Below are 19,155 nucleotides of genomic sequence, written 5' to 3'. Positions count from 1 at the left end.
GCGAGATCCGGGCCAGCTCTGTGGCCTCCCTGCCGCCTGTAACCCAAGGCCCCCAAGTTCCCATCTCTGGCCTGGACATTTCCACTGATTTCCCGGCACACGGAGCCCCTGCTGAGTGAACACCACTACCTGGGTGTCTGGGTTATCTTCACCGGGTTGGCACCCTTTGATTCCAACAGAAGGCCTGGTTTTCCCGCCAAGACTCTCTTCTGCTCCAGGCTTTCTGCTCAGCGAATGCCAGCCACCCCCCACCCCTCCTCCTCCTCCTCCCACCCCCCTCCGGACACAGACCCCCCCCCACCCCCCATCTCAGCTCCTGAGCCCAGCCGGAAGTCCTTCTGAAGTCCTCTCTTTCTCGCCCTTCACATCCAATCAACAGGACCTGACAATTCCATATCTAAAGCCTATCTTGCACATGACCTTCTCACTCTATCCCGCCCACCGGCCCTCCCCTTCCCCCCCTCCCCTCCAGGCCTCATCCTTTCTCATCGGAAGTATAGCAAAGGTCACCTGATGGATCTCCCTGCTTCTATCCCTGCCTGCCTTAGATCTGCCGTGAACACAGGAGCCAGACTGATCATTTTTTAAAATGTCAGATGATATCGCTTTCAAACAAAAGCAATCCAACCTCTTCCCGTCCCTCCAAGACTAAAGTCCGGGCTCCTGAGTCTTGCTACAAGGTCCTCTGCGGTCTGGCCCTGCCCGGCTCACTCCCTCTCTCCCCACCCTCACTATGCTTCGGCCTTCTTTCTGCTCCTTGAACAAGGATCTCTGTCTCTGTCTCTCTCTGTTTCTGTCTCTCTCTCTCTCGCCTTAGCTCTTCGGCACTGGTGGCTCCCTTGGCCTAAATCTTTCTTATCCAGGATTTTCCCAGGGCCAGCTCCTTCTAGCCACAGTAGTCCCTCATCAGACAAGCCTTTTCCAACAAGTCTAAACAGCTACCTGCTCTCTCTCACAACTGCTGTGCTCTTCTTTCCTAGTAGCTATTACTATCCGATTTTGTTCTTGTTTATTTGTTTGCTTATTGCTGGACACGCACACACGCACACACACACACACACACACACACACAGCAATATGCACAACAGCAGACACAACACCACATTACCTGATCAGGAAGAACGTGTCAACCCCAAGATAGAATGGGCCACTCCGAGAATAAAGGTACAGTGGATTTTTAAGCACTCTGCTTTTCCACTCAAGCACATTATCTGCAACAAACATAAAAACAGTTGTCTTTCTGTTTCACCGAAGAAAGTCATGTGATTTACGTTTTCAAAAAAAGCAAGAGGAGCACCTTCGACTTTCATAGTATCGAGGGGATTTCGGGGCGCCTGGGGGGCTCGGCCAGCGAAGCGTCCCACTTCGGCTCGGGTCGTGATCTCACAATTCGTGAGTTCGAGCCCCGCGTCGGGCTCTGCGCTGACAGCTCGGAGCCTGGAGCCTGCTTCGGATTCTGGGTCTCCCTCTCTCTCTCTGCCCCTCCCCCGCTCACTCTCTGTCTCTCTCTCTCTCAAAAATAAATAAACATAAAAAAAAAAAAAAGAGGATTTTGTGTATCCCCACAACTTACTGAAGAGAACACAGATCGGAATGAGAAATGGTGACTGAGGCACCTGACAGTATCTGCCACGGAACCACCGTAACTCAGGCTTTGGACTGCTTCTTGTTCTCACAGTGCCCACAGCTCCTGGGGGGGGGGGGGCAGCAACATCCCCTTGACCTGATGCACATCCCCCCCACCAGAGCGGCTCCCGTGCTGCTTCCGGAGTGAGGCAGCAGGGCCGAGAAACACGGCTTTAACACCGGTGCATAATATTTATCTGTTTATGCTTGACTACCTTTCCAGGGGAAAAAAACATGTTAGTTTCTGGCTTCGTCGAGTAGGACAGGAGGGAATCCGGCTCTTTGGACGACGCATGTGTGATCCTCGGGTGTCGCTTGTTCACCTGGTCATCAGGTGCCTGGTTTCCACCCATGAGGAGGGGGAGCAACTACTGGGCATCGGTTTGGGCCCTCCCAAAACTCACTTGTGGCGGGGGGGGGGGGTCACGGCTACGTGTCTAAAACAGCAGGAAGGCTGCAGGCTCGCGTCCCGGGCCCAACACGATCCCCTCGCGCGAAAGCGGCCCTCTTCCTCGACTGCTCGGAGTTCTCCTCACCCAAAGACAGCCAGGCAGTCATCTGACTGGTGTGCCCGGATATGATCCAGAGGAGGCTCAGAGCCCGGATGCCATTCAGCGCAGAGCACACGCCCCCCGCGGGCGTCTCTGTGGTCCGGATGGCCGGCACGTTCTTCTGCCACGAAAAGCATTTCAGAGCGTGCTCCGTGGCTCCTAAAAATCCTGGACGAGAGCACAGGTGTTACCGCCCGCCCTGAAGTGCCTACGTTTCCCCAGCTACAAAACGGGAGTCAAAGTCCATCTCATAACCTGAGGATTGTCATGAGGAGCAAAGGAGACACCATCACACCTGCCACACTCACTATTTGAAGCCCAATTGCTCTCGTCCCTTCTACGTCCCTTCTTCCGATTCATGTCTACAAAATTTTGATCGGACTCGTTGGGATGCATTCCAAACAGCCGGACCTGTGAACCAGGAGCCTCCAAAGGAAGGCGCAAGCCGCTCCAAGAGACTCACGGTTTCTCTTGGTCGAAGCTTGGTGCTTAAACACTGCAGGCTCAAGAAGTCCCCGCAGAACTGAGACTTATTTACAAATGAGAGCTGGCGGATAACCCGGCTCTGCAAATCTAAAATCAGTTTCTGAACTGGGGGAATGTCATTGTCAAACCTTCGGAGGTTTCGGCCGTGAATAGGGGTTTTTCCATCGGAGTCGCTCTCCCGTGTGCCTGCCTGAAATCACAGAGCTCACCCTCTCCTCTAGGGGCATTTTCACCGACCGGCCCTTGGCACAGCATGGCCAGTCGTGTCCTGCACCCCGAGTCCCGGCTCCCCTCGGCTCCCCAGAAGCCACGTGCCACGAGAGAGAGAGACACGCACAGAACCCGGGCTCTGGCCGGTTCTGCCTTCTCTTCAACCTCTCGGGACCTCTTCCCTCACCTTTAAACTGAGCACCCTTTTTGGCCGGGCTGCGGTGAGCATTTGAACATATTTGCCAAACATCTGGCCTGACGCCTGCCCACCTTGGCAAGCGAGCCCTGAATGCATTTTGCTATCATTCGATTTTTTGGTTTTTTTTGCATCTAAATTCTACTTGTGGCTCCCCGTAACTAGTAGCAGCTTGTAACGGTGTCTGAAAATAACCGGTCTGTAGAGAAGACGGCCTCTCTGAGTCCCGTTTACTCGCTGGTAAGTGGAAAGGATAAACCAAGGGGGATGGGGAAGATCAGTTGAAAGGATGCATGTAGGTCAGAGGTTCTCAAAGTAGGGGGTCCCCAGTCCAGTAGCTTCAGTATCGCCCGGGAACCTGTTGGAAATGCACGGTCTCAGGCCCCACCCCAGACCCACCGACCCAGAACCTCTGAGGGCCGGGCCCCGCAAAGGTGCTTGTGCTGCGACAAGACCTCCAGGTGCTTCCGGAGTTTGAGGACCAAAGTTTGCGAACCACAAGGTGTCGTGGCGCTTTGAAAGACCTTGTGGCCCCTTTGGATTTTCTCAGCGATTATTACCGTGAGCCCACTTGAAGTGACAGACCACACAGTAAGAGCCCTGCCTTCCAGGGGCTAAAATCTATAGCCGTTTGCTTCGTGGAAACTTCCTCCAACACGTGCTGGTATTTTTTCTCATCTAAGTAGGAAAGGGCAGGCTCTTGTAACAGGAAACCTCTCTAAGCGAACGCAATGATTACTTGGAGGATAAAGAACCAGGAATCTGAAATACCCAATTTGGCTCTAAACTTCTAGGAGACACGGTAGTCTTATGTTGATTTGACTCGCTGGTGAGTGCAAATCTGGAGACGAAAAAGATGCTGACCCTAGGGCTCTCTGCATCTCGATTTTTTGTTTCCAAACATTCAGGATGTGATCTTTTACTCTGATGGTATTAAATCCAAAAAAAGCAAAAAGTTACAGCAAGAGAACACGGTCCCCCCACTTCTGCCATTTTGAGGCCACAGGTAAACATAGCTGCTGAAAAAGTGAACGTAACCTTCGTGTCCTGATCATAGAGAGTCCTGTCTTGGGCCGAAACCCTAACGTATCGGTGGCTGGGTCCTGACACCGTATCAGGTGCATCTGCCTTAAAACGCCAGGCTCCGTGGCTTAGTCTTCAACCTAATGACAGGCAGCGGTGAATTTCGGTGGCTGTAGGCTCGCCCTCAGTCTGACAACTAGAAGCCCGTGGCAGGTGCCTGGAACCCAGCTGACCTCAGCAAGGTCAGTGTTAGCGAGAGGTCTTGGGCAGTTAAAGCCACTATCCTTTCCTCCTTCTGGCTTAAGGGCAGCGAATGAGGAAAAAAGCAACGTAGCAGGAGGTAAGTTTCCACTACCTCATTTAATGCCTTCAACAAATCCCACTGTATGTCCCAGTTTTACACATGTGGAACCTGAGGTTCTTAGGGGTCAAACAACCCCACCAAGGGCAGAGTTAGAAACCCAGGCAGGATTGAGCGGAGGTCGCTAAGCATGCTCCCCGCTCGTGGAACCTTCTCTACATGGCAGCTGGGGAGCCAAGTTCTTGAACAATGTCACGTGAGGAGTGACTGAGGGGCTCGGAGACTATGACAGGAGAAGCCATCATAACTGTCCCCAGTATCTGATGAAACAAGAGAGTAAGTAGGAGGGCAAAACAAGGGCCCATCGGTAGAAATGACAGAGCAGGGATTGCTGGGTGGCCCAGTCGGTTAAGCGTCCAACTCTTGGCTTTGGCTCAGGTCATGATCTCACGGTTCGTGAGTTCCAGCTCCAAGTCAGGCTTTGCACTGACAGCGTGGAGTCTGCTTAGGATTCTCTCTTTCCCTCTCTCTCTGCCCCTCCCCCCCCATAATAAATAAATAAACATGAAAAAAATTAAGAAAAGAATATTGTTGTTTGGGAGCTGCTTGGGAGCTCGTGTTGTTGGGAGCTCGTGGTAGTGTTACCACCAGCTTGTTGCTGGGAGCTCGTGGTAGTGTTACAGCGGTTTTTATTTTTGCCCGAAGATCCAAAGAGGATCTGATAAAATCATCGCCGTGCCCTCCACAGTGGACATATCCCCTGCAGCTGCTTGATCACGTATTCATAATCTTTTGGCCCATTCATTGCTATGGTGTCTTATCTTTATCCCCCGAGTTGGAGTAAGGGAAGATCAATTGTGTGCAGGTCCAGGGACTCTGCCAGAAACGATTCCCCATGTGCTAAATCTGTTTGCATGACGAAGCGGCCCTTGTTTCAGGGTGTGTGTGTGTGTGTGTGTGTGTGGTCTTTGCCTTGCCATATGGGCAGGGGGAAATGAAGATAATGCTTTTGATTTTCAGCTGCAACACAACGCAACGTGACCAACTGCTAAGCGCCGTCCAGCTCGCCCTTCACTAAGTGGGTTATTTAGTTCTGGCTCAGATACGCTCAGCCAGGCTTTAACGTGTTGCACACTTACTCCCCTGGCTTCGATGTGGACGTCAATCCTTTACCTTAGTGATGCCAGCAAGGTTCTGTGAGCCATCTGCGTCGCTGTGACACCGAAAATAGACACTGTGGTCATGGAATTGTTTCTTAGAGGATGACTGCAGCGAAACCCAAGCCCTGCTCTGCCCTGGTCACGGGGTAGCACAAAACACACTGGGTCATTGTACCCAAGAAAGAAAGCAGCATTTTTAGTGACTCGCCGTAACACTCCGACAGCAAACAAAGACGGAATTGTGAAGAACAGAGACCCAACCTCCACACTGGCATTTAGACGCTGTTGGACGTTCCCCAGACCCCAGCACCGTCGGAATTATTTTCCAAATACGGCTCCTCTAAGCCACCTCTAGTGCGCGCTCTTAGGTTATCAAAATGCCTACTTTGTCCTCTGCTCGGGGTTCCTGAGAGTGAGAGGTGGGCCAGGCCACCCGCTCTGTTTCCTGGGTCACTCCTCTGTGTCTCTCTCAGAGGCAGGCTCCCGTCGGTGGCCGGTCGTGCCCGATGTGAGGGTGACTCCCTGTAGTCGGGCCCCCGCCCCCTGGCCGCCACATAGACAGTCCCAGCCAGGGGAAGGAGGAGGCCCAGCGAGGTGAGGCAGCTGCAGGGGAAGACAGGTGTGAGCAAGCCTTACGTCGCACCAAAGCCACCGTAAGAGGCAGAGAAAACAGCCCAGGGAAAAACCAACCACGCAAACCCCCAACAAAAATACAGACAAGTATCGAACAGTTTAAAGGGGCGGGAGTGGCTTCGTAAGAATCGATAATGAAGGAAATGATTAATGAAGTATAAGATTAATGGATTTCACTCGACTCCTTATTATAATTGCTAAAAAAAAAAAAATCATAAACGGAAACACCCAAACCCTAAGGAGAATACTTGCAGCTGATTGGACTACGAACTCGTATCTTTCATGTATATAAGATAGTTTAAAAGATCAGTAAGAACCCAGCTAACCCACATACATGGAAACAGGAGTGAAAAGTATGAATAGCAGATAAACTTGACGGGGGAAAAAAACCTCCTCGTTACCAAGGTTTTAAGGTAAATTAAACCAGTGTATTGACTCCGTCAGATTGGTAGTCGTTTTTACAAAGGTAGCCGGTGATACGGGGGACAGGATGGTGATATAGACACGGACGTCTCAGAGGGGGGTAGTTAAATAAGTGAGGTTTCCAGGAAAGCCCCTCCCCAATGATGCCGGCTACGCCCTGGCAATTCTACTTCCGTTAGTTTGTGTGCAGGATGCAAACAAAAAGTAACAGACAGGACGGCTAAGGTGTTTGAGGGAGAAGCCACACCTCAAATAAAAGAAACGAATCTTCAGGGGTCACGTGATAGGAACAGGACAATTTGGGATCGGGATACGTTTCCCCGTGACTCTGAAACTCAATCACATTTGGGTGTGGCCAGCCTTCCTCTCGACCACTGCTGAATTTTCTTGTGTAAGGTACGTGGTGATCGTTCAGGGAACACTGGCCAGACATCATTCAAGAATGAAAATGAAATGGCCACGCGTAGGTGGTGAGTGGAAATCAATTACACAGTCCCGACGTATACATCCCGACCAGGTACCTCAGATGCCCATACTCACAGACACACGGCCACAAAGGTGTCGAGGGGGAACGTTCCAGTAGCACATCTAGCCGCGCCCGTGCCAGATGAGGAGGAAGAATTGATTGCAAAGAGAGAGAGAGAAGGGGCCAAAAACGAAGTATTTCTGAATCTGAAAATATCTACCAAGGGAAAGAAAAAAAAAAAAAAAAAGAGAGATTGTATTAATGACACTTTACTCTGCAACAAATACACTTTTCCAAGAGCTTTCATACCTATTATTTCAAAATAAAACTTTGATATGAAAAAGGGCAGCTGGCTTTCCTATATCTGATTTACAGATGGGGAAAATAGGGCACGAAGATGCTGAGACTCACAGAAGGAAGAACTCAGCCCAGCGCGAAGTGGACCGGAGTCTCTGGAATGCTTAGCCCGCCCAGACTCCCTCGGTCCCTCCTAGCACAGCGCTGGGAATGACAATCCTAAAAGGCACCATTAAATCTGCTTAAATCTGTTCGTAAACAGGTTCCCGCAAGAGACATAAATGCAATATGAGATGAAAAAAATACAATGAAAGGCCGCAGGCTGGAGAAAGGCGCTGTATCTAAAGGGGGCGCCTGGGGGGCTCAGTCGGTTAAGCTTCCAACTTCGGCTCAGGTCACGATCTCGCGGTTGGTGGGTTCGAGCCCCGCGTCGGGGTCTGTGCTGACCGCTCGGAGCCTGGAGCCTGCTTCCGATTCTGTGTCTCCCTCTCTCTCTCTGCCCCCTCCCTTGCTCACGCTCTGTCTCTCTTTCTCAAAAATAAACATTAAAAGATAGTAAATAAATAAATAAAAGTGAAACACAGAAGCACCAACTCGGGGCGCGCCTAATCAGTCACTGATTGTAGGGATCCCCGTAGTTTGTGGGGACATTAGTGGTAAGAGGAGGGCAGCGGTCTCAGACTTCAGTGTGTCCCGGGATTACCCGGAGGGCCTGCTCAATAGACCACTGCCTGCCTCCCCTCCCCTCTCAGCCGGGCGATGCAGCAGGTCTGGGGTGGGATCTGAGAATTTGCATTTCTAACAAGAAATCAGGTGCTCAGGCTACCTAGTAATCAGGGCACACACTTTGAGACCCACAGATGTTCCAAAACATCAGCAAAGGAGGGGGGACACAGTGTAGTTTAATTAAATAGCAATGCCAATTATAAATAACAAAAAATAAAAATATAGATATTAAGCGCCCATTAGGTATGAGACGTGTTTTGATCACTGTCTCTAATCCATCATTTCTTTTTTTTTTTTTTTTTTTTTTGAGGGAGAGAGAGAGGGGGTCCTGGACAGAGAGAGAGAGAGAGAGACAGGGTTCCCCTGATGCGGGACTCCCAACTCACGAACCTGAGCCAAAGTCAGACGCTTTTAACGACTGAGCCACCCAGGCGCCCATTATTTATCTTATTTTACAGACAAGGAAAATTCTCCTTGGATAAGTTCACGAACCTAAGCATGGTGGCTAAGAATGCAGGTTCTGGGGGTGCCTGGGTGGCTCAGTCGGTTGGGCGTCCGACTTCGGCTCAGGTCACGATCTCGCGGTCCGTGAGGTCGAGCCCCGCGTCGGGCTCTGTGCTGACCGCTCGGAGCCTGGAGCCTGTTTCAGATTCTGTGTCTCCCTCTCTCTCTGACCCTCCCCCGTTCATGCTCTGTCTCCCTCTGTCTCAAAAATAAATAAACGTTAAAAAAAAAAATTTAAAGAATGCAGCCTCTGCATTGAGAGCCCGCATCTACCCTTTATGACCGTGGGACACGTTACTTCGCGGTTCTGTGCCTCGGTTTCCCCCTTGGTAAAATGAAAACAATCGCCCCTCACAGGGTTGTTGCGAGGGGTGCAGCACTAACTAGAAAGCACTCAGCAAGTTCCTGGAAGGGTAAGCGTTCAGTAAATGTTGGTTGTCTCTATGTTGCTGCTAAGGGGCAGGGACAATCTCACTCGGGTCGCGTGAACCTGAAGAGTGTGGCCTTTTTGCGTCCTCCTGCCACCCCATCGTAGCGCAACGTATTGGCTAGATTTGCGTGCAGGAGGCTTGGGTTTGAGCCAGCTTGCTGTGGGACCCTGGGCAAGTTACTTCACCTCTCTGGGTCTCGTTTCCTCCTCTGGGTAATGAGGAAGGGTGGGTTGGACACAGTGGAGTCTCATGTCCCGTCTACCTCCAACACTTTTCTCTCCCCCCACCTCTTCCCTGTTCCTACACCACCAAGTGCCTTAGCTGTGGGGTGTGGATAACCTAAGCTCCACCTCCCTAGCCCTCCCCCATCCCCCCCCCCTTGGAGGGGGGCCGGGAGCCAGAGGGGCAGGGAATTCTAGACACTCAGCGTGACTGGGAGAGAAGGGGAAGGTGGGCATGTCCCGTGACCCTACAGACATCCCACGAGGAGGCCCAGCCGGAGGCCTGGTCTCTAAAGCAGGGCGCCGAGGACAGGGTCCTTCTTACCTAGGTCTAAGGGCTACACTGCAGCTACCACTCCCCTCCTCCAAGGTGCCCACCCTCTTTGCAGGTGATCACAGGAAAGCCTCAGGGGCAGGAGAGGAAGAGAATGAGTAGAAAAGAATTGAGCCCCGGAGGTCCCAAAATCAAGTTCAAAGGGCTCTGAAAAGAGACCCCCTAGAGACAACCGTGTCCCCTCTAAATTCATATGTTGAAGCCAGGACCTCAGAATGTGACGGTATTTAGAGGCAGGGCCTTTAGGGAGAGGTGATTAAATGAAAACGGAGCCATCACACTATCTCATCCAACCGGTGTCCTTAAATGAAAGGAAGTTTGGACACACGTAGGTGAGCCCACAGTGAGCGAGAAGGTGGCCGTCTGCAAGCCCAGGAAAGAGCCCTCAGAAGAAACCAGCCCTCCTGACGCCTTGATCCTGGACTTCCAGTCGCCAGAAGCATGAGAAAGAAATGTCGCTGTTGAGCCCTGGAGTCTGTGGTATTTGTCAAGGCGGCCCCAGCCAGCTCTCACAGAGACTCGCCAGATCGCTGCCCTTGATGAGATAGCACTCGGTGGGGGGACCAGGCCAAGACTCTCGAATGGGGGGCTGCCTGCGGACAGTTGGGTTTCCTGGGCTCGTCCTCCCTCACCAAGTGACCGGAGTCAATGTCCTCGGTCCTAGCAGCACTGAGGAGAATCCCCACTCCCCGTGCTAAAGCCCGCCAGTTGATTAAACCAATCGGCAGCCTGTGCAGAAGGGTCTACGCTGTGTCAGATTCTAGGCCTCTACAGGGGAATAGGGAACCTTTGTCTGATCTGTTTCCCACCAATGTCTCGCCACATACCATCAGCACCCCCTTCACTGACACAGGCAGCTCAAGCCCACGCTACAAACGTCCCCTTTCACGCTATCCCAGGTGGCTCTTTCCCCCTCAACCCTGCGGGCCCCCCCAAAGTTCCTCTGCACGGCTACCTGTCCCTAGCAGTTGGCATGAGCTCCAGCGTGTATTTCCTGACAGGGGCTCACGTCGGGCACGCACACTCCCCTTACTAACTAAATTATAGGGTTCTCAAAATGAGAACTCCCAATTCTTTTGATTCTCCCCCCTCGGCACACGCACGCGATGGCACACAGAGGCCAGATGTAAGAGTCCTCAGGACATATTTTCTGCATTGAACCGAGAACACAAAATGGTATCCTGTGAAATGTTTTGGATTCCTTGTGATCCTCAGGACTGATCCTCAGTCCTTCCGAGGCGCTTCTGTGGGTAGTTCAGGGAGTTATTCATTAAAATAGCTCCATTTGCTCAATCAGGGCTCGGGGACTTCCAGTGAGATCGTGGGGGGAGGGGGAAGAAGTCACTCCTTGAAGTGCCACGCCCCCGGTTCCGTGGAGGCCTCATAATCCTAATTGTAATAGGCAAGGGGAGATGAAATTAGCCTAACAGAGCATAAGAAAGAGGACGGATATAAGGGATGGTTCCACATTGACTGTGAACAGCCCACTTCTCACTGCTTTCGGCCACTGCCAGGAGAGACACTGTGGCCACCATACGATGTCATGAAATTTCCGTAAGGACAGGAGGCAGACTGAGAGTGAGTTCCTAAGAATGGAAATTCTTCATGGGGCGCCTGGGTGGCTCAGTCAGTTGGGCGTCCGACTTCAGCTCAGATCATGATCTCACGGTCGGTTAAGTTCGAGCCCCGAGTTGGGCTCTGTGCTGATGGCTCGGAGCCTGAAGCCTGCTTCGAATTCTCTGTCTCTCTCTCTGCCCCTCCGCTGCTCACACTCTCTCTCAAGAATAAATAAATGTTGGGGCGCCTGGGTGGCTCGGTTGGTTAAGCGTCTGACTTCGGCTCAGGTCATGATCTCGCGGTCCGTGAGTTCGAGCCCCGCGTCGGGCTCTGTGCTGACAGCTCAGAGCCTGGAGCCTGTTTCAGATTCTGTGTCTCCCTCTCTCTCTGCCCCTCCCCTGTTCATGCTCTGTCTCTCTCTGTCTCAAAAATAAATAAATGTTAAAAAAAAAATTATAAAAAAAAAAAAGAATAAATAAATGTTAAAAAAAAAAAAAAAGAAGGGAAATTCTTCATAGTTGAGTCTGGGTTAAATTGGCTACCTCAGCATTAACAGACCCTTCCTTAACCCAAGCCCCTTCTTTCTCAGCTCTGCGCTGTCCCTGTGACCAGGTAATTATTTGCCTCTCCATTAAACTCCAGTCAGATTTGCCTGACATTTACTGTTGCATTGTGGGTGGGAAGGCAAGCTGGTGCAGCCACTCTGGAAAAGGTTCCTCCAAAAATTGAAAATAGAGAACTACCCAGCAATTGCACGACTAGGCATTGATCCACGGGATACAGGTGTGCTGTTTCGAAGGGGCACGTGCACCCCCATGTTTATAGCAGCACTATCGACAATAGCCAAAGTATGGAAAGAGCCCAAATGTCCATCGATGGATAAATGGATAAAGAAGATGAGGCATATATATATACAGTGGAGTATTACTCGGTAACACACCCTGACCTGCCCAGAATCTTTTCCCCTCTGTCTGCAGTCTTGTGCTCTTTTCTTCTTGGCTTGTCTGCTACGGTCGCCACGTGTTAAGTCCTTGCACAAACAGCTTCCGCCCGCTATTGCCGAGCTGTCTGCCCCCACATCTGTAGAGGAAATACTGGCAACTCCATCAAAAATCTTTGGGGAACAGCCGGGGCACCTGGGGGGGCTCAGCCGGTTGAGCGCCCGACTTCCGCTCAAGTCTTGATCTCTCGATTCGTGCGTTCGAGCCCCACGTCGGGCTTTGCGGGAAGCCTGCTCCGGGATTCTGGCTCCCTCTGTCTCTGCCCCTCCCCTGCTCAGGCTCTCTCTCAAAAAATAAATATAAACATTTTTTTCAAAAGGGTTTAAAAAAAAAAAAAAAAGCTTTGGGGAATAGCTGACAAATCCTTTCCGGATGGAGACCTTTTCTCCTAGGCAAAGAGGCTCCCACTTCTCCGTGCAGAAGCTGGAGAACGAAGCTTCCCTAATATACCCACCCTATCAGTCAGCCCTGCCCTCCCTAAGCAGGACCCTTCCTTTTTCCGGTTCCTCAATGACACTCATCAGAATATCTTTGTATCCACAATAGCATGGAACCTTCCACTTTATTCTAATGTCCACTCTGGCTAACGAGCTTAGCACTGGCCAGAAAAACCAGGCTAGCTGATAAATCTCTTAAATAATAATGAACGTTAACTCAGACTTAGCGAGCCATTTATTCACTCGAACTGCTAATTTAATAACGACTCCACGCATTTATCTTTGTTGCTAGGCTATTTATGGCCTATCCAGCAAGAATTGAAATTGAAATTTAATTTATAACAATTGGCTTTCTTTTCAACAGCACATAAAATATTTGGCTGGGTAGACAGACCCCGTACCTGAAGCTATAGGGGGGATCATAAAGTCAGAGGACAATTTAAGCTTATTGAAAACTAACCGCAACATCGACACTTGAAAGATTTTAAATACGTGTGTGAGGTTGTGATATAATAAGAAATCTAAATTTGGTCTTCGTCCCGGGTTCCTGGCACAGAGCTCATAAAGCCCTTGGAATTTCCTGAGTGACACGGATAGGAGGAGTGTTTGTTCTCATTCATAATAAGCCCCTTTCAAGCAGACTTGAGTTGATGCCTAATAAAATGACTCTGGGGGGCACCAGTCGGGACTAGAAGATTGGAACCTTCGGCCCATCCCCCACCTCTGGAGGGAGAGAGGGACCGGATTGAGTCAATCACCAATGGTCTGTGATTTCATCAACTGTGCCTACCCGTCGGGGCGCCTGGGTGGCTCAGTCGGTTGAGCGTCCGACTGTGGCTTGGGTCATGATCTCACAGTTCGTGAGTTTGAGCCCCACACGGGGCTCTCTGCTGTCAGCGCGGAGCCCGCTTCGGATCCTCTGTCCCCCTCTCTCTCCGCCCCTCCCCCACTTGTGTGCGCTCTCTCTCTCCCTCTCTCAAAAATAAATATTAAAAAAAAAAAAATCGTGCCTACGTAATGGAACCTCCATAAAAGTCCTAAACAAAGCGGTTCAGAGAGCTTCTGGGCTGAGGAATACGAGGTGCTGGGATGGGGGTGCACCCTGAGAGGGCAGGGAAGCTCAACGCCCCTTCCCACATTCCGTGCCCTGCACAACTCTTCCATTTGGCTGTTCCCGAGTTTTGTCCTTTATAACAAGCCAGTAATAAGTAACAGTAAAGTGTTTCTCTGTGTTCTGTGAGCCAGGATAGCAAATTCGCAAACCTGAGGAGGGTACGGTGGGGACCCCTGACTGACCGCTCCATCAGACCGAAGCGTGGGCAACCTCGGGACCCACTACTTGGGACTGGTGTCTGAAGTGGGGGACGGTCTTGTGGGAATGAGCCTTTGACCTGTGGGGTCAGCACGGCCTCCAGGTAGTTCGCGTCAGAACTGTACAACGTGAGGGGGGCACCCACGCATGTGGTGTCCGAAGTGTCCTGCGGGTAGAGAAATAGTGTCTTCCTTTTAACGTGTCGTGTTAGTTCTTATTTGGACAACCAGAATAAATACAAGAGATGCTAGTAGTTAAACTTCTGGGCTTCAAAACTCTTCCTTTGAAAATTCTGAAAGAGAGGAAATCAACCCAGCGTCCATGAGGACTCAAATGGATTCACTCTGAGAGGCGAAGGTCAGAAGCGACCGCAAGGCCGCGGGGAGCTGGAGTCACGCGGAACTTCGTTGTCCACCCCTCTCCCTGCAGAGGAAGGGATTGAGGCACGGGGAGTGGGAGCGATTTGCCCAGGATCACACAGCTGGGAGGTGACGACTCGGAAAAAACGCGGGGGTCCCAGCCCTGAACCCTCGTAACACATTGGCGTCACACGATCCCAGTTCAGAATGGCCTTCTGGATTTGGCAGCTGCCAGACTTCCACACGTGGGCCACAGCAGAGAACACTCACAATATGGAACCGGATACCGCCCCCTCCTTTTTTCAGGCCGAACCAGGCCACTGTGGGTGAGGGAAGATTGTTGAAATTTAAAATTTTATTGTGCAGGGGGCGCCTGGGTGGCTCCGTCGGTGGAGCGTCCGACTTCGGCTCAGGTCATGATCTCGCGGTCTGTGAGTCGGGCTCCGTGCTGATGGCTCAGAGCCTGGATCCTGGATCCTGCTTCGGATTCTGTGTCTCCCCCTCTCTCTCTGCCCCTCCCCCACTCACGCTCTGTCTCTCTCTCTCTCTCTCTCTCTCTCTCTCAATCCTACCTCCATCCTCCTTCCTACCTACCCCTTGCCTATTCCAACACCTCCGTTTCCAAATCCCCAAAACCCCATTATTCTCACTCAGTTTGTTGGCCTTAATCAGGACGAAAGGTTAGTTCGTTCCTGAAAGAAGGGCCTTTCTCGGCTCCAAGGAGTTGGGGGTCTTCAAACGTTACGCGGAGACAACAGTCTCACTAGGACCTACCCAGCCGAGACATCACGGTCACGTCCTCTTCGGTGCAAGAATCAGGGACACACACTCCCACGCTGTATGCAGCTCCATCCTGAAAAACACGAAGCCACAACGTTCTTTCGTGTTGGTGCTCGTGACACATGCACACGATCATTTCTAAGGCTGCTGTTGTGCTGCCCAAGAATTAAGATTAGGACGGGGGGGAGACAGGTGTCGAAAGACGTGTGCTGACATCTTTGGAGATGGTTTCCCCATTACAGGGTGGTTGGAGTAAACCTGCAGAAGGTCAGATGCACTTGTATTTACATCAAAGTACGCAGCTGATTAGTTTAAAAGCCGCCACCAGTGCGGGGTAATCCGCCCCCCGTTCACCTCTCTCCCACAGGGCAAACTGTCCTAGGGGTCGACGGTCCTTAGGATTTTCAACAGAATTGCCACGTGGCCATCTCTTTGTAACAGGACACAGCATATCAAATAAAGATTTTATTCATAAATCAAGCCCATGATGAGAATGCCTGTCCCAATGAAGGAAAGATCAAATTATAAATAAAAATTTCTGGCATGCTGCTTCTAAACATGCAATTTACATGATTGCATGGGCCTGGCCTTTGGCTCTGATATCAAAACCATTAATCTGCTTCGAAAATAGGACGTGACATTTGTACACGCTGATTAAACCCTCAAGCAATCATTGTCACAGCCCTCTGGGGGACAAGTGGGTGAGAATCTGTCGATGGCCAGTGCTCAACCATCGCAAGACCGTTTTATAGCATTAATATCAGAAAGAGTGGATTTCTTACTGCTATTTTATATGACTGTTTTTAGCCAACGTGTATTTTCTTCTAGTGTCGTACAACATCATCAAGCCTATTTTTGTATCGAATAAGAGGCTGTGCTGTCCCTGGTTTTATTTTCCAGCAGTGGAAGAATTAACATGCCTTGCAGGGAGTGAGCCCTGTGACCTCAGTCAACTGATGTACTGATGTGTTCACAGAAGTCCAGGCCCGTCTCAAACACATGTCTCAGAGCTCTGTTTCTGGGACAGGATTATGGGTAATGGGAAGTCTTCCCTCCCTTTGGTATTCCCCAAACAGATGGTGAGTCAGGAGTTGATGGCCAGAAACATCCGCTGGGGCTTGACCTTGGATTCCTCATGAAGGTCGTCCAGAAGTCTTGCCCCCGTACAATATGGCGGGAGGAACATCTGAAGGTCTGTGTGGAATGCGGACAACTGCCCTCCTATAGTGTCGCACACTCAGAACATGCGGGTGCGATTTAGGTGTAACTTTTTGCAAAACATCGTAATAGATTTGGGGGGTGTTTTGTTAAGGAAAGCAATCGACGGAGCTGTCTGGGGTTCCCGGTCACGAAGTTCAGTTGTCCTTGGAGAGCACGAGGGCAGATCCCGCACTCACCTGCAGGATCTGAAACTTGCAGTACTGTCCTTGGAAGCGCCCCGAGGGAGCCCGGGCGGAGAGGCACTCGCTGTACGATCCCAGCCTGTCCACGTTTCCGTTAAGAATATTGCTCCCAAGCTTCCCGACCGAGTCATACACTGAATTTCAAAGCAAAAGAAGTAGGCAAGGTTAGCTTCTTCGTGTCACTTTCAAATGAATTTACAGGCACTCAGCTCCGCCTTCCAGAACCATCAATCTGAGATGACAGGGGGCAGGGAGGGGAGTGAGGGGGTGGGGAGGGAGTGGGGGGGGGAGGGAGTGGAGGGGGCGTGGGGGGGTGGGAAGAGATGAATTCAGAGGCCACTCTTTGAGCCTGCATTTTGTGCCCACAGCTCCGTCTTCACCGAGGGAGAAGAATGATACAGGTTCTCGTGTGGGTTGCCCGGTCTGCTGCTGAGAAAAAATGAAGAATTTGAATTCTTTTAAATAATAGATGCTTTGGGGAGCCCGGGTGGCCCAGTCGGTTGGGCATCCGACTCCAGCTCAGGTCAGGATCTCATGGTTTGTGAGTTCGAGCCCCGCGTCGGGCTCTGTGCGGACGGCTCGGAGCCTGGAGCCTGCTTCGGATTCCGTGTCTCCCTCTCTCTCTGCCCCCTCCCCGGCTCGTGCTCTGTCTCTCTGTCTCTCTCTCTCTCTCTCAAAAATAAACATTAAAAATTAAAAAATAAAAATAAATAAATAAAACATGCTTTGAGTAAAAAGACATGGCTAAAAATCAGTAGCTTTTCTTTCTCCCTCCCCCCCCCATACAGCCAAGAGACAATATTCAGTCTTTAAAATTTTTTATCCAGTTTTGTGGGACCTTAGACAGTTCATTTTGTTTGTTTGTTTTTACCCTCAAGAGCAGAACGGTGCAGTCATCAGCTGCACAGTTAATGACACTCTTCACCCTGGTCCTGCAAAGTGCTCCTTTTTTTTGTTTATGTTCATGTACGTCCTTGTGGGTCCTCGTGTCCTTCATTTTAAATAATCCACTTCCTTTCATTTTTTTCCCTCTCTCCCTTCCCTGTTACCCCTACCCCCGTACGCTTGATGTCTGTGCTTTTATTCGTAGGTGTCCTCGTTTTGTGCAAATGTATTTACAATTTATATACGTGACTTTGTGCTTCAGATCTGTTTCTACACGGGTCGTGCTGTGCTACGTTTGAGGTGTTTCTTGTTCTCCTTATGGCGTTCCTGCGCTCACCGAGTCCAGACCTTCTCACCACCCGTAATAATTCATCAACATCTCACACTTAGCTGTTCCCTGGGTGATGGACACAGACGGCCTCCGACCCACAGAAGCACCCAGAGCGTCCCCATACCGACCTACGTGAGGCTTTAGCTCACATACACGCACCTGTGAGTGGGGTTGCTGGGTCACAAGGTAAACCCATACTGGTAATTCCCACCAGCCTGTGCTCCAGAGCGACTGCCCCAGGACACCCTCCGGGTGGGTGCTGATTTCTGCCTTGTTGCCTGCTCCAGCTTTCTCATTTTTGGCAATTAATGGGCGTAAAATGCCATCCGATTGTTGCACCTTTCATTTCTCTGATTGCAAATCAGTTGGGATGTTTTTGTTGGTCAGCCTGCCATTTAAGTTTTCTCTTCTGTTTTCCGCTTGCAACCCTTTGCCTGTTTTTAACGGATTTGCTCTTTGCTTTGCAAGAGTTCCTGGTTATTCTCTATATCGGCCCTCGTCTACCTGAGTCATTGAAGGCATTTAGTTTCAGTTATCTGTCAGTTCCTTATCCCTGGTGTCCTTTGCCGGACAGAAATCCATTCTTTGGAGCCCGTACTTTCTGTCCTGGTCTTTGAAACATCTTTGTTCCCGTTGAGACGGGCCACATGGTTGGCAAGGCTAATGCAAAATGAAGTGCAGGGTTCTTGTTTAAAAATTATTAAGAATTTCGAGGGGCGCCTGGGTGGCTCAGTCGGTTAAGCGGTTGACTTCGGCTCAGGTCATGATCTCGCGGTCCGTGAGTTCGAGCCCCGCGTCGGGCTCTGGGCTGATGGCTCAGAGCCTGGAGCCTGTTTCAGATTCTGTGTCTCCCTCTCTCTGACCCTCCCCCGTTCATGCTCTGTCTCTCTCTGTCTCAAAAATAAATAAACATTAAAAAAATTAAAAAAAAAATTATTAAGAATTTCGAGACAGTGACAGCAAATCGCACTGAAAGCAAGCATGGGGCCCACTTAAGTGGGGGTCCTATGTGACTGCAGAGGTCACAAGCCTATGAAGCCAATAATAAATAAATAAATAATAACCATGTGGTTTTTATTATTATGGATTTGTAGTATTTTGAGTATTCCGCCTTTCGTTTTCTTTTCAAACTTGAACTAGTTAATTTGCACACCATTAAGCATTCATACAAATTTCAGAAAGTTTGCATTCAGAAAAAATTCAGGAAACGTTTATTGAGCCCCTTGAAACATCCAACTAGAATAGTGACTGAAATTGCTTCAAATTCATAGATATATGGGGGAAGTTAACATCATTTTTTTTCTTTTAAATGTTTATTTTTGAGAGAGAGAATGAGTGGGGGAGGGGCAAAGAGAAAGGGGGACAGAGAATCTGAAGTGGGCTCTGCGCTGACAGCAGAGAGCCTGATGTGGGGCTCGAACCCATGAACCGTGACATCAAGACCTGAGCCGAAATCGGACGTTTAACTGACTGAGCCACCCAGGCGCCCCGACATCATTTTT

The 19,155-nt window shown here is 50.4% G+C and overlaps 1 protein-coding gene across 1 annotated transcript in view; it reads right to left on the bottom strand.

Moving 5' to 3' along the window:
- The window catches only part of LOC112868156 (O-acyltransferase like protein), a 54,334-nt gene extending 36,485 nt beyond the window's left edge, over window positions 1-17,849 (bottom strand). The window contains exons 1-7 of the mRNA XM_086682860.1: window positions 17,813-17,849; window positions 16,432-16,571; window positions 15,029-15,107; window positions 7,150-7,291; window positions 5,939-6,156; window positions 2,163-2,345; window positions 1,109-1,211 (exon numbers count right to left, since the gene is read on the bottom strand). Of these exons, the coding sequence (XP_086538986.1) occupies window positions 1,109-1,211; window positions 2,163-2,345; window positions 5,939-6,156; window positions 7,150-7,291; window positions 15,029-15,107; window positions 16,432-16,571; window positions 17,813-17,849 (902 nt within the window). The remainder of the gene's footprint in view (window positions 1-1,108; window positions 1,212-2,162; window positions 2,346-5,938; window positions 6,157-7,149; window positions 7,292-15,028; window positions 15,108-16,431; window positions 16,572-17,812) is intronic.
- Window positions 17,850-19,155: the final 1,306 nt, after the last annotated feature.

The sequence above is a fragment of the Puma concolor genome, chromosome D3 (assembly GCF_028749965.1).
Source record: "Puma concolor isolate L17-30 chromosome D3, mPumCon1.1.hap2, whole genome shotgun sequence".
NCBI classification, from domain to species: Eukaryota; Metazoa; Chordata; class Mammalia; order Carnivora; family Felidae; genus Puma; species Puma concolor.
The sequence above is the reverse complement of the archived record's forward strand: the minus strand, read 5'-3'. Positions and strand labels throughout refer to the sequence as shown.